General features: G+C 58.1%; 1 protein-coding gene across 5 annotated transcripts in view; it reads right to left on the reverse strand.

Moving 5' to 3' along the window:
- The window catches only part of RASA3 (RAS p21 protein activator 3), a 136,716-nt gene that overhangs the window by 10,739 nt on the left and 112,723 nt on the right, over window positions 1–13,254 (reverse strand). For all 5 annotated transcript variants that reach the window (XM_045377568.2, XM_005586330.3, XM_065533528.1 and 2 more), the window contains 5 exons: window positions 12,304–12,381; window positions 11,206–11,279; window positions 6,636–6,742; window positions 5,434–5,516; window positions 2,376–2,584 (listed from right to left, as the gene is read on the reverse strand). In XM_045377568.2, coding sequence (XP_045233503.1) covers window positions 2,376–2,584; window positions 5,434–5,516; window positions 6,636–6,742; window positions 11,206–11,279; window positions 12,304–12,381 — 551 coding nt within the window. The remainder of the gene's footprint in view (window positions 1–2,375; window positions 2,585–5,433; window positions 5,517–6,635; window positions 6,743–11,205; window positions 11,280–12,303; window positions 12,382–13,254) is intronic.

The following is a 13,254-nucleotide window of genomic DNA, read 5'->3' on the forward strand; positions in this document are numbered from 1 at the left end:
TTACGAAAAACTTCCAAAGCCGGGTGCGGTGGCACACACCTATAATCCCAGCTACTCAGGAGGCTGAGAAAGGAGAATTGCTTGAACCCGGGAGGTGGAGGTTGTAGTGAGCTGAGATCACACCACTGCACTCCAGCCTGGGCAACAGAGCGAGACTCCGTCTAAAAAAAAAAAAAAAAAAAAAGAGAAGAAACTCTACATTGTACAGAAGCACGTCTTTGTGGCTTCAGACACAGGGGGCTCACGGTTAATTTAACATTTGCACTCAGGTGCAACCAACAGGGAGGGCCTGAGAGGAATGCACGGGGCTGTTAATTATTTTTAGCAAATTCTGCCTTGTGCAGAACGTGTGAAATATGCTCTTTTAATTTAGTAAGTACTTTTTAAAAGGCAGAAATGCTTCTTATAGCTAAAACAATTCTTAAATCATAAAATTTCTGACGCTTCTGCGATGTTTGCCACACTGATTAGAAATTGTTTTACCAACTTATTTTTGTTTGAAGTGTGGTAGTTTTTCCCTTTTCTTCCCAACCTCTCTTGCAAAAAAAGAAGTGGGTTTCTGCCAATGCACTGAACAGACGTCCAATGTTGTATATGCCTTTTGGGCTGAGTAGCTCAGTATTTGGATACTTGGTCATTTGTTTCATTATGTAATTGATAAAATGGTGTCATTTATTCATGTTAGTTCAACCATATATGTATGCTATCTGGGGATGGGTGGTTATACTTCTGTGTGAGAAATAATTTGTCAGTCTTCAACAGTTTGTAAAAACTTAGTGGTGAGAGCTTCAACATCGAAATAAATAATGAAATGCATTTATCATCAAAAAAAAAAAAAAGGAAAGAAGAAGATGAAGCGACCGACATTAAAACATCCCTGGCCAGTCAGGGGGTTCATGTCAGTAATCCCAGCACTCTGGGAGGCCGAGACAGAAGGATCACTTGAGTCCAGGAGTTTGAGACAAGACCACCCTGGATAACACTGGGAGACGCTTACAGTGAGATTTGGACAACATAATGAGACCCCATCTCTACAAAAAACAAAATTTAGTGAGCTGGGCGTGGTGGCACCCGCCTGTAGTCCCAGCTACTCGGGAAGGTGATGTGGGAGGATTGCTTGAGCCCAGAAGTTTGAGACCAGTCTGGGCAATGTGGTGAAACCTCGTTTCAACAAAAAACCTTAAAACAATTAGCCTGGAGTGGTGGAGCACAGCTGTAGTCCCAGGTACCTGGGAGGCTGAGGTGGGAGGATGGCTTGAGCCTGGGAGGTGGAGGCCTGAGATTGCACCACTGCACTCCAGCCTGGGCGACAGAACGAGATCCTGTCTCAAAAACATACAACTAAAAAAGCATCCCTGAGCTGGGAGAGCTGAGGCCGGCTGCGGGTGTGCGGGACACGGGAGGCTCCCGAGCTGTCCGGTCTCAGCGGCTGGAGACTCTTGGGACCCACAGATCTGCCAAGGCAGCGAGCAAATTTGGCAGATGTTTTCTCGTGGGGAGAAATGGCCTGGAAGGAAGCCTCCTGGGGCTCTGTCCCTGGCAGGGTTGGCTGCAGCTGGGGGTGGGCCAGGTTTCCTCTCCTCCCCAGGCTGCAATGCTTCCCGCTCTCCCGGGATTGCGAGGATACAGGGGAGCGCTGGCCTCTCCTGGGGGTCCTGGGACGGTGGCCACGCATGCCTGGGCGGCAGCCAGACCTTCCTCCTGAGCTTTAGCCTCTGTGTCCACGAAGCAGGATCTAAGGTCCCACCTCGGAGGCTGTGGGCGGATTGAACCGTGGCCCAGTGTGGAGCACAGCTCATCCTCCGCAGGGCCCTTACGTGAGGCCATCATGTGGCCAGGACAACAGTGAGGTGCATCTCACGGAGCATAACCGGGGACGCCAGGCACCCCGGCCTCCTTCGAGGACCGGCAGACGTGACCCTAGTCTCTGTGGAACTGCCGGAGGCCCAGCTGACGAGCGACCGGGAAGACAACGGGCTGCTGCGTCACACGGAATCAAGGTGGGTGTCCTGGGCCGGATGAAGCTTTCAGGGAGGGGCTTGCTCCCATGCTCCTCTCAGAGAAGCAAGATGGCCGCGGACTGGGGAGCCCCCCTTCACCCTGACCTCCCAATCCCCCAGGGCAGGGCCTCAGGAGGACCCTCGAAGGCCTGCAGCACCCTCGAGTCTGCACAGAGCCTTCGAGAGACTGGGCCCCACATGCCCCCTTGGGTGGGAGGCCCCCTCGGGTGGGAGGCTCCTGGGACGAGATGAGTGCAGCCTCGTTTATTTGCGGCTTACAGGCAGACATGCACTGTCCACTGGTCCCTCCCTACTTGGCCCCTTGGCCACACTTCCTGCACAGTGCACACGCCGGGCGCCGAGGCACAGACCTACCCGGTGCAGGGCGAGCAGCCTGGAGCCGAGTCCGAGGGCGCCCTACAGCACAGCCAGTGGCCGCTCAGGTAGGCGGACGGGTGGTAGACAGTGAGGCGCTTCTGGTTGCACTGGCTCACTTTGGTGAGAATGTCGATCCAGTCCTTGGCCTCCACGCAGTTGTTGGCCTGGATGTACAGCGCGCGCTCCGGCTGGATGACCTGGAACATCTGAGGACGCAGGCGGGCTCAGGACGGTGCACACGAGGTCTCGTGGAGGAGCGCGTGGCAGCGTCCGCCAGGCACCTGGCCGTCCTCGCTGGAGCCGTAAGAGGGGACGCCGAGGGTGCACAGGCCCAGGCGTCCCGGAGCTCTAAGCCCCAGAAGAGGCCAAGCCTGGGGGCTGCGCAGAGCTCTCTGCCACCCTTAAACCTGACAGCTGGGGCCGTGGGGGATGGAGGTGAGAATTGGTGTGACTGGAGACGTGGCTGGGTGGCCAGGAACAGCTCGACCAAGGTGCTTTATGTGCTGGAGCCTTGGAGGTCTCCACTCAAAAGGCAGAAGAGGGGCCTGTGGCCTCCCCACGAGGCAGGCGCCCACCTATGCGGAGCTCCTGCGGTGTCAGCCCAGGTGGCCCCAGGCGTCCCATCCACGCAGAGTTCCTGCGGCGTCAGCCCAGGTGGCCCGACCTGCTCAGCTCCTCTCCCACCCGACCAGCCCAGGGTGCGTCGTCCTCCTCCCAGCTGGGGTTATGGGGCTCCTTTCTCTTGAAGCGTCTCGGGGCAGCAACAACCTTTGCCATTTACTACTCATTCAACACACATGACCAAGCACCAGCACTCTCCTAGGTCCCAGAGACAACGCCTGGCCTAGAGTTTCTGCTGAACCTGCAGCCACCAAGAAAGACTAAACAAGGGCAGGTGTCAGCATGGGCTGGAAGTGAGTAGTGCTGGTGCTGTGGTTGGGGCTGACTCAAAGTTAGTCAAGCAGGGGGTGGGGGTAAAGGGTGTTAAAGGCAGAAGAAATGGGAGGCACAAAGGTCCTGGGGCAGGGGGGACAGGGGTCCTGTGATTGGAGGAACAGGGGTCCCGGGGCAGGAGTGACAGAGGCCCTAGGATTAGAGGGACGGGGGCCCTGGGGTAGGGGGGACGGGGGCCCTGGGGTAGGGGTGACAGGGGTCCTGTGATTGGAGGAACAGGGGTCCTGGGGCAGGAGTGACAGAGGCCCTAGGATTAGAGGGACAGGGGCCCTGGGGCAGGGGGGACAGGGATCCTAGGATCGGAGGTCAGAAGCTCGCAGAAGGAGCCGGCTCTGCTGCACACGGAATTCAGGTTTTCTGAGCAGGAGGCTGACTGGAGGCGGGAGGCCTCTTATGTGGCACTTGCCCTTGAGTCAGGAGCCAGGGGGACAGTGGCCTTCTCTAGTGGACAGGCCTTCTGCACTGGTCTGGGGAGGATCTGGGCTCCAGGTTTCTGGTGAACAGCTGAGGTCTTATTTACAGAGGCCAGGAGCCACCTGCCTCGCACCTGGCACACGTGTGCAGGTCTCGGACTGGACACCCCCATGCATGGCTGTGATCTCCCATGGAGGGCATCCCGGCCATCATCCCAGGCTTGGCCCTGCCTCCAGGAGCAGCCTTCAGAAAGGTTTCCCCAGCTGGTGAGAGTCTGGCCTGGCAGTGGCCCCAGGGGAATCGGGCTCTGAGGAAGTCAGAGGGAACGAAGAGCTGGGAACAGGCGGCTGAAACGAGGGAATTACTGGGAATCTACGTGAAGGCTGGAGGTGCTTCCAGGACATTCCCACACTGCTTCCTCCGAGGGATGGTCTCAGGGCCAGGTCCTGGCCGTCCCCTCGGTCACAGGCACTGAGCCCACACCCTCGTCTTCCCATCTCCCCCTCTTCCCAATCCTCCTCTTCCCACACCCTCTTCAAATTACTCTACAAACTTAGGACTTTTGCGGGATCTGTCAGGACTGCCCGTGAATAACACGCTAGCAGAATTCCGCCCACGGTAAGGAACGTGCATTGACTTTGGCACGAGGCCCAGGGACTGTGCCTTCCCTGCAACCGTTCTACGGCCCTGATGCTGCAGTCGCGGCACAGGGGGCTCGTCCCAGCCAGCACGTGTCAGGGTACAGGGTCAGCCTCAGGATGGCATGGACGGTGGGGGCACTGAGTCACTGGGGAGAACGTGGCCAGCGGCTGACTCTGGGAGGCCACCACACAATGACGACGCCACGGACACCTCTAGGGGATTCCTGCCAAAAATGCATCATCAGAACCTGCCACGTCGGCACAAACCCACAGGGAGGGACGTCCACAAAACCGAAGGCCTGCACGCCTCAAAAATGCCAAGGCCACGACACACAAAGAAAGGCCGGGAGTGTCCAGTCGGCCAGACCGAGGGGCAGCAGAATGCAGCGTGGACTAGATCCAGAGGGGAAGAAACCACAGCCGGAGGAACGGGACCAGACGGCGGCAAACGCAAACGTGGCCGCACCGGTGACGCACGATGGGCGGCTGCTGTGGTTTCGGGGTCTGCGCTGTGGGAAACATTCAGAAGCGTTGATACTGTTCAGAAAAGCACGGGCAGGACCCGTGGAGGGAGAAGGAATTAATGTGACTGGGGAACGAGGCCACACGCAGGTCTGGGTCAAGCGTGTGTGAAAAGTGCTTGTTCTACTCGTGCAACTTCTATAAATTCAAAATTATATCGAAATAAAAAAGCTTCCAAAAGAAATTCCAGACGGTCCCAAGCCTGCTTCTGGGATGGCTTTGACGAGGGCACCTTGACCTTGGGGACCCTGCGGGGGACGTCCCCTGGAGCAGCTCAGGCCCCACCTTCCGGCAGGTTCCACCCCACCCTGGTGACCCGGGACACGGAGAGTGTGGCTGCTCTGATGCGAGATTCCGACACAAACTCTCCAGCACCTGGTGAGCACCCCCAGTAACACGGAGACTGAGAAGCCTGGAGCGCAGAGGGTGGGGAAGGGTGAGCCCTGGGCCAGGCACGGGAAGAGAACAGAGAAAACCTGGCCAGGCCTCAACCCGAAAGAGAGGCTTGGGGGCACCACACTCACGTTTTTCATTTTGAAAGACTCCTCCTCCAGCTTCTCCACGGCCAGGATGTTCTCGATGGGAATGCTGTAGAGAGGCTGGTCCCCTGCGGCAGGGAGGGCTGTTGGCAGGTGCGGCCGGGCTGTCCCGGCTGGGGTATGGTGGGGCTGAGGGGTCTCTACCGGGGGATCTCTGCCAGGGGGTCTCTCCCTGGGGGGGCCTCTGCCGGGGGGTCTCTGCTGGGGGGATCTCAGCTCAGGGGGTCTCTGCCAGGGGATCTCTGCCGGGGGGTCTCTGTTGGGGGATCTCTGCCGGGGGGTCTCTGCTGGGGGGTCTCTGTTGGGGGGTCTCTGCCGGGGGGATCTCTGCCGGGGGTCTCTCCCTGGGGGGGCCTCTGCCAGGGGGTCTCTCCCTGGGGGGGCCTCTGCCAGGGGGTCTCTGCCAGGGGATCTCTGCCGGGGGGTCTCTGCTGGGGGGTCTCTGCCTGGGGGGGATCTCAGCTCAGGGGGGTCTCTGCTGAGGGGGTCTCTACCAGGGGATCTCTGCCAGGGGTTCTCTGCTGGGGGTCTCTGCCGGCGGGGGGATCTCAGCTCAGGGGGCCTCTGCTGGGGTGCCCTGAGCACGAGGAGGTGCCCCGTGTTCCTCTCCTTGGGCGTGATGGCTGAATCACTGACAGGCTGCAGGTGCAGAGGCTGAGGGGGCCTGGGACCCACCCAGCCCTGCCACGCACCAGGCTGGGCCCAATCCTCGCATCCTCACTGCTGCCGTGGCCTCAGGCTCTGTCCCCAGAACACGTCCCCGTTCTCGTAGGGAGAAACGGCTCGATATTTCCTAATCCAGATCTGAGCCAGCAGATCTGACAGCGAGGGGCAGGAGGTGGTGGGAAGCCCCGTCTACCTGGGGGAGCAGCACCCTAGCCCTGACGAGGCAACCAGAGGAGGAAGGGACGTGGACGGAAAAGCACCTTACTGATGCGGTCGGCTCTGCGTTTACTGGTTGTCTGGGGAAGCAGGTTTCCCTCACTTTACAGCAGCAGGTCTGAAAGACCCCTTCAGGGATCTTTGAAGGCAGAGCCACAAGCAGAGGGCTCTGGGTCACTGCGACCCCAGGCTGTGCCAGCAGCACCAAATCCTTCCTCCCCTCAGTTCTCCCCGTGAAAAGCAGACTCAGTCCCAGGGCCCAGCACGCTCCGGCGGGAGCCCAGGAACGCGGCCTTGCTCCTTACCTTTGCTTTTGTGGTAGGTAAATTCATGGTTGGTCAAGCGAAACCATCTCTTCTTAAAATTCTTCATCCCAAAGCGCTTCCGTCCTTGTGCCCTCTTGATCATGAGCCTGTGTGAAGAGCACGGGGCTGAGGTCCGGGCCTCAGCCACACCCCTGCACAGGCGCAAAGCCACATCCCCCAATGTTCTGCGTTCTGAGACCTGAGTCGGGCAGTGGATTTTCAGTATCTTATCATTTTACTCCGAGTGATGAGATTAAAATTGGAAGGCAATGCCTCTCCTTTGAAAAGTTGAGCGCTGACTGCTTTGAGTCACCAGTTGGTGATGGCACCAGGTTTCAGGAGATCTCCAACCCTCCCGCCTCCCACACTGAACTTTCAACAGCGGTGCCGCCGGAAACGCCAACACGTGATGCTCCCATGGAGGACCCAAGGCCGCGGGCTCTGGGTCAGGGGTTGGCATCAGGGTGGGCCACGGGCTTGGGGTCAGGGGTCAGGGTGGGCAGAGGGCTCGGGGCAGGGCGGGCAGCAGATGCCCACAAAACCCGCACCTGTGGTGTGCAGGAGTCACGCCCCGGTGCCTCTGCCAGACCAAACCTGCCCCCCTCAGGGCCAGCCCTGCTGTGGCAGAAGGCGCCACTGGGCCATGTCCTCAGGAGATGTGGGGAGCCAGAGACAGGACGGCCACCAAGGATGCAAGGCCTCAGCGAGGACGACCTTAGGCCTTGCCCCAGGCAGGGTCCTGGACCGTGAGGACAACCTTAGGCCTTGCCCCAGGCAAGGTCTTCCAACGCGAGGACGACCTTAGGCCTGGCCCCAGGCAGGGTCCTCCAACGCCCTCCTGGCAGCCCAGGGCCCTCTGAGGCTCGGCCTTCATCGCCGGACGGGGTCCCTGACCAGAACTGGTGGCCGAGCTGGAGGAGAAGGAAGTGGCCGGACAGAGTGGCTGGAGGACAGAGGTGGAAGCTGAGGAGGAGCAGCCAAGCTGGAGAGACAGGATGGGGAGGTGGGCGGGGGAGACGCACACTCAGAAATCGGAATGAGGGGCTTTGGGCAACTACACAGCCAGATGTGGCCAGAGAGCTGCGGACGCACACGGGAGGGTGTGGAAGCTCCTGGGAGCCACCGGGACAGCGCAGTTCACAAGCAGCGGATGCAGAACGCCGTTCGTTCCGGGGATTCGCAGGCAGGAAGTCAGCCCCGGAGGCTGTGGAGGACCAGCGGGACGCAGCCGGACGTGCAGGGCGGGGCCCACACAGACAGGTTGGGGGGACTGAGAGCTCCACGGGGTGCCGGCTTCCTTGAGGGCAAGAGGATGCCTCTGACAAGACTCTGGACCCCCCGGCAGTTAGATTTGAGTAGTAGTCTTGTTATAAATGTGTTTGGCTTTAGGATTTTTTTAAGAACCCCAACTTTCTGAGGGCCTTCAGTGGATGAGGCTGCATGTGAATTTTATATGCAGGTTTCCAGGTCGAGGCAGTGCCAGGTGGAGAGAAGCTGGTGGCTCCTCACTGCACAGCTCTGGTCTGGGCGCCTGGCTCTCCAGGAGTCAGTTTTCTAACCGGGACCATCGTGTGTGGGACGGGCAGGCAGGAGCCACGGCTGAGCCGGAAGCCTCAGGCTGAAAGCAACTCGGCCCCGCACAGCCACGGCCAACTCAACTCAGCAAACACAGGCCGCACTGCAGAGGCCCCGTCCCCGGTCCTGTGTCCCAGTGGGTGAGGACACACAGCCCCAAGAGACGACAGAGGTGTGGGAGCACAGAGTGAGCCCTCAGGAACCATGGTCATCACCACCTCCACACATGGACGAACATGGCCAGACACACCTGCCACCAAGGGCTGAGACAGCAGAACCGAGGCCTCAGGACGGCCCACGCTTGTACAACCAAGGGCGGCCCTGGGTTTGAGGACGTGACAGAGCTGCGGTGCCGGAGGAGAGGCTGATCCAGGGGACCGGAAACTCGAGGGTCCTGAGGACCTTGGCCTGAGTCTCAGGTGGTGCAGCTGCTGGAAGGAGCTGGTGGAGCCGCAGCTGCGTCCAGGGCACCTGGGAGGTGCTTGTCCTTGAACCTGTATCTACAGCAGCTTCTCAGCGTCAGGCACACAAGCCCTGAGTGTCCTGTGTTGCTTTAGGGATTATAGGATGAATATTTGTTGCTTTGAAAGTTGTGAATTTATGAAATGTAGAAAGTAAAAAGTTCCTCCTCAAAGTTTCTTGTTAAAGAATAAATCATATTAGAAATAATAGTTACTTTTAAAGCTAACTTCCTTCAAGTCTCCTTGCTTTGTGCTAATAACTCTTTGTTAACTAAGCTCTATCTTATGTAGCTGCTGGACATGCCCACAGGCTTGTAATACATTCTGTGTCCTTGTACGTTAACCAAGATATTTGTGTTAGACGTACTAATAGGCATGTCCCAGCTCACAGCCTATGCCCCTTCCTTATTTAAAAATATTATTATTTTTCTACCTATTTAAAAAAGTTTTAAATCATTAGCCAGTCAGGTTGTAATTTAGATTGTGAGGTCTGGCTCCAGCCAATGGAGACAGGACACACAATAGGACCTCATGCGTAAGGAATCAATATTCCGGCATCTCTTTATTCTATGTGTGCCCTCGCCATTATTCCATCTGCGAGGGACACCCTTTCTGCAGAAAGTAAAAATTGCCTCGCTAAAAGAACGTTTTGTCTAAATGCTAATTTTTCCTTATGGCACCGAAGAACAAACATTTTGCATTTCTAACATGAAACGTGTGTATTACAAATGCTATTGGTTATTATATGATTAAGTTAAATGAAAGTGATTTTAAGAAAAATAGCAACGTAAGTAATGCTGCCACTGGGGTATGGTCCACCAGTGACCCAGGGATGTTCCAGGTTTGAGCAAATGGCTCTAACAGAGTATCCACAAAAATAGACAAATGGGACTTAATTAAACTAAACAGCTTCTGCACAGCAAAATAAATAACCAACAACGCAAACAGACAACCTGCAGAATGGGAAGATATTTGCAAACTACAGATCCAACAGGGGACCAATAGCCACAATTCAGAAGGAACTCAAAGAGCTTACCAATAAATAAAAAAATACATAACCCATTAAAAAGTGGCCAAAGGACGGGAATAGACATTTTTCAGAAGAAGACAAATGGCCAACAAGCATACGATATAAAGCCCAGCGTGGCTTATCACCCGAGGAATAAGAACCAGAGCCGCCTGACCCCTTCCTCACGCCAGGCAGAACAGAGCTTCCTGCAACCCCAGCTCATGCCAGGCAGAACGGAGCCTCCCGCAACCCCAGCTCACAGCAGACGGAGCCACCTGACCCCAGCTCATGTCAGGCAGAACAGAGCCACCTGCGGCCCCAGCTCACGTCAGGCAGAACGGAGCCGCCTGACCCCAGCTCACATCAGGCAGAACGGAGCCACTCGACCCCAGCTCACGCCGGGCAGAATGGCTGTGATCAAATAAAATGTGGAAGAATGACAGACGCTGTCAGGGCTGTGGAGGACGCGAGCGCCTGCACGCTGTGGGGAATGGAAATTAGTGCTTAAGGAAACCCACGGAGATTTCTCAAAGAGCTAAAAGCAGAGCCGCCATTCGATCTAGCAATCCCACACAAAGGAGGAGCAATTACCATAAAGACACGTGCACGCATACGTTTCCCACTGAACCACTCACAATAGCACAGACACGGAATCCACGTGTCCACCAACGGGCGACAAAATGTGGCATAAATACACCACAACATGCTACTCCGCTGTCAAGAAGAAGGAAATCGTGTTTTCCAGCAACATGAATGGAGCTAGAGGTTGTTATCTTAAGGGAGATGACTCAGAAACGAAAAGCCAAATGCCCCTTGTTCTCACTGGTACGCGGGAGCTAAACACGGCAGGGCGGGGCGCTCTGGGACACGTACTGAGGCCTCGGAAGGGTGGGAGGTAAGAGTGGGAGAGGAACGAGAAATTACTCAGTGGGCGCAAAGTGTCTGTTCAGGTGACGGTTACACTCGAAGCCCCGTCCAATACAACTGCATTTGTGCCCCTAATGTGTGCAAACACATAAAAATACAGGAGCATGGGCCACACCAAGCAGAGCAAAGCCCCGACCGGGAGCGGGAGCGGGAGCCGGAGCCAGGCCACAGGACGGGGTTGGAGGAAATGGGCAGATGTGTCAACATCTATGTAAGGAAGCATGATGGGCTCTGACGCTCCAGGGTCCACTGGGTGGAGGTTGAGGGAGGACAGGCCTGTGCCAGAAACATGGGGTGGCCGTGGAGCACAGACAACCCCGTCCAAGGTCAGCAAGAAGGCGGTGGAGGGGTCCCAGGTTGAAGACGCAGGGGCCAGGCTCCCAGGGCCGTCCCCTCTGACCCTGGTTCTCCTGGAGGGAAGGCCGGCCCAAGTGTGGGTGTGGACGAGGCGGCCAGTGGTACAGAAATCGCAAGGCTGCTGGCCAGCAAGGGAGGAGGCTGTCCCCGACTAGGGAACCTTCTGGAATGTGCTGGGTGCTCAGGGGACTGGGGGCCCCCATCCCTTTCTCCCCTCCTGCCCTGCCGGACGCCGCCTTACCCTTCTTTAAGCAGGATGGGCTGCTCGACACTCTTGGGATCTCTTCTCCCCGAGGACGAAATCAGATCCAAGAACTAACACAGGAAGAAATCGGGTCACGGGGAGGAAGCCACACATCCGACGCGCACGGCTCTCATGACAACAGCGTCGGCGGCTGCTGCCTCCTTTCGGATGCCAGTGGAGACAGAACTTGGGGAAGTCCTTCCCTGAGGGCCGAGGGGCCTCTGCCCCCCACTGTGCCACCCCAGCCCCGGCTCTGCCCCCCACTGTGCCACCCCAGCCCCGGCTCTGCCCCCCACTGTGCCACCCCAGCCCCGGCTCTGCCCCCCACTGTGCCACCCCAGCCCCGGCTCTGCCCCCCACTGTGCCACCCCAGCCCTGGCTCTGCCCCCCCACTGTGCCACCCCAGCCCCGGCTCTGCCCCCCACTGTGCCACCCCAGCCCTGGCTCTGCCCCCCACTGTGCCACCCCAGCCCTGGCTCTGCCCCCCACTGTGCCACCCCAGCCCCGGCTCTGCCAGGGAGATCTCAGGTGAGAAGCTCAGGCAACACCTGGGGATCAACCTGCATCTCCAGAGGCCGCCCGGGGGGACTCTAAGTGGGGAATCTGGGTCCCAGCAGCGAGGCCCACGGGTCCCTGACTGTGGGGAGGAGCAGAGCCCTGGGTCTGGACGTTCCCCCCACGCATGGCGTTCCTGACAGTGGGTAAGAGCAGAGCCCTGGGTCTGGATGTCCCCCATACACGGTGTTCCTGACACTGAGTCTGCGGCCCCAGGGCTCCACGACTGCAGCCTGGAATGAGTCCAGCCGCCACACACACTGAGGTGGGACGCGCCCTCGTCTGGAGGTCTCAGACACAGAACGAGATGGGCAAGGACCCCTTCTTGGCCCCAAAGGTGGTCACGCCAAAGAGTTTATTGACTGCCGGAGGAGGAGGTGTCCCAGGACTCGGGACAGGGCTATCTGGGCAGCGAACGCCCTTATTGTTTAAAATCGCTAATGGCCAAGTCTGTGTCATGTGGGTTCCATCTCAATTTTAAAAGAGCAGCTCTGTCTCCTGGGCACAGCACCGGCTGTCGGACGGGGAGTCGATACTTACGTTCTTCACCGCATCAGCGTATTTCTGCTCATTGAAGAATTCATAAAATGTAGCCATGTAGGACTCCTTAAAACTCGCCTAAAATGAAACAGGGATCACTTGGGAACAGCCTGAAGTACCTCGGCTCCCGGACCAAATCTGAAAAAGCTAGAGGCAGGAACTGCTCAAGCCTAAATAACGATAACAGGAGAAGAACCCCGTGCTACCGGGGAAGTGAGAGCCTGCAGGGCTGTCCAGGGGACGAACTGCAGAAATCGCTCAGGCACCAACGAAGACCATCAGACCTGCCAGTGCCCGTGAGGTCTCCAAGCGCCCTTTGGCATCAGTGACTCTGTCCCGGCCCCGGGCCGCCCCTCACACCTGGGTCCCAGGCTCACAAAGAGGTCCGCTGGGGCCCAGAGGTGGCTGCCTGGAGACCTGCAGTCATGGGCCATGGTCCCGAAGCCACCACGCCCGTCTCTCGCCCGTGGGGCATAAGGGCGGCTCTGAGGCGGGAAGAGGCGGCAGAGAGCTCTGTCACATGGGGAAGTGGAGGCACCCCAGGGATTCAGGGGGCCCTTTGCAGTCACCATTCCTGAGGCTCGACCCCAAGTTCCCGTCGTTTCCACACTGAGGTCACTGCACGGTTCCCTGGCTGGGAAATGAGGTGGGGTTGGTGCAGACCTTGGAGGAGGCACAGGTGCCTGTTACGGAGTTTCCAGCCCACAGAGTGGGGCCTGGCTGGTGGGGAAGAGCGGTCGGCCACCTTGGCCTGCCTGCGGGTGCGGCTCGTCCTCCACTCACTCGGACTCAGAAAAGCCCAACGTTTGTCTCAAGGCGGCTGCTCCTCCAGTGGGGGCCCCTGCTCCCCAAAGCCCTCATTTCCACCCGGGCCTCACCAGGAACAGGGAACCTGGAGGCTGGGGCATCTGTGCACCGCGGCCCAGCCCTCTCCAGACGGAGCCCCAGGGG

The sequence above is a fragment of the Macaca fascicularis genome, chromosome 17, assembly GCF_037993035.2.
Source record: "Macaca fascicularis isolate 582-1 chromosome 17, T2T-MFA8v1.1".
NCBI lineage: Eukaryota > Metazoa > Chordata > Mammalia > Primates > Cercopithecidae > Macaca > Macaca fascicularis.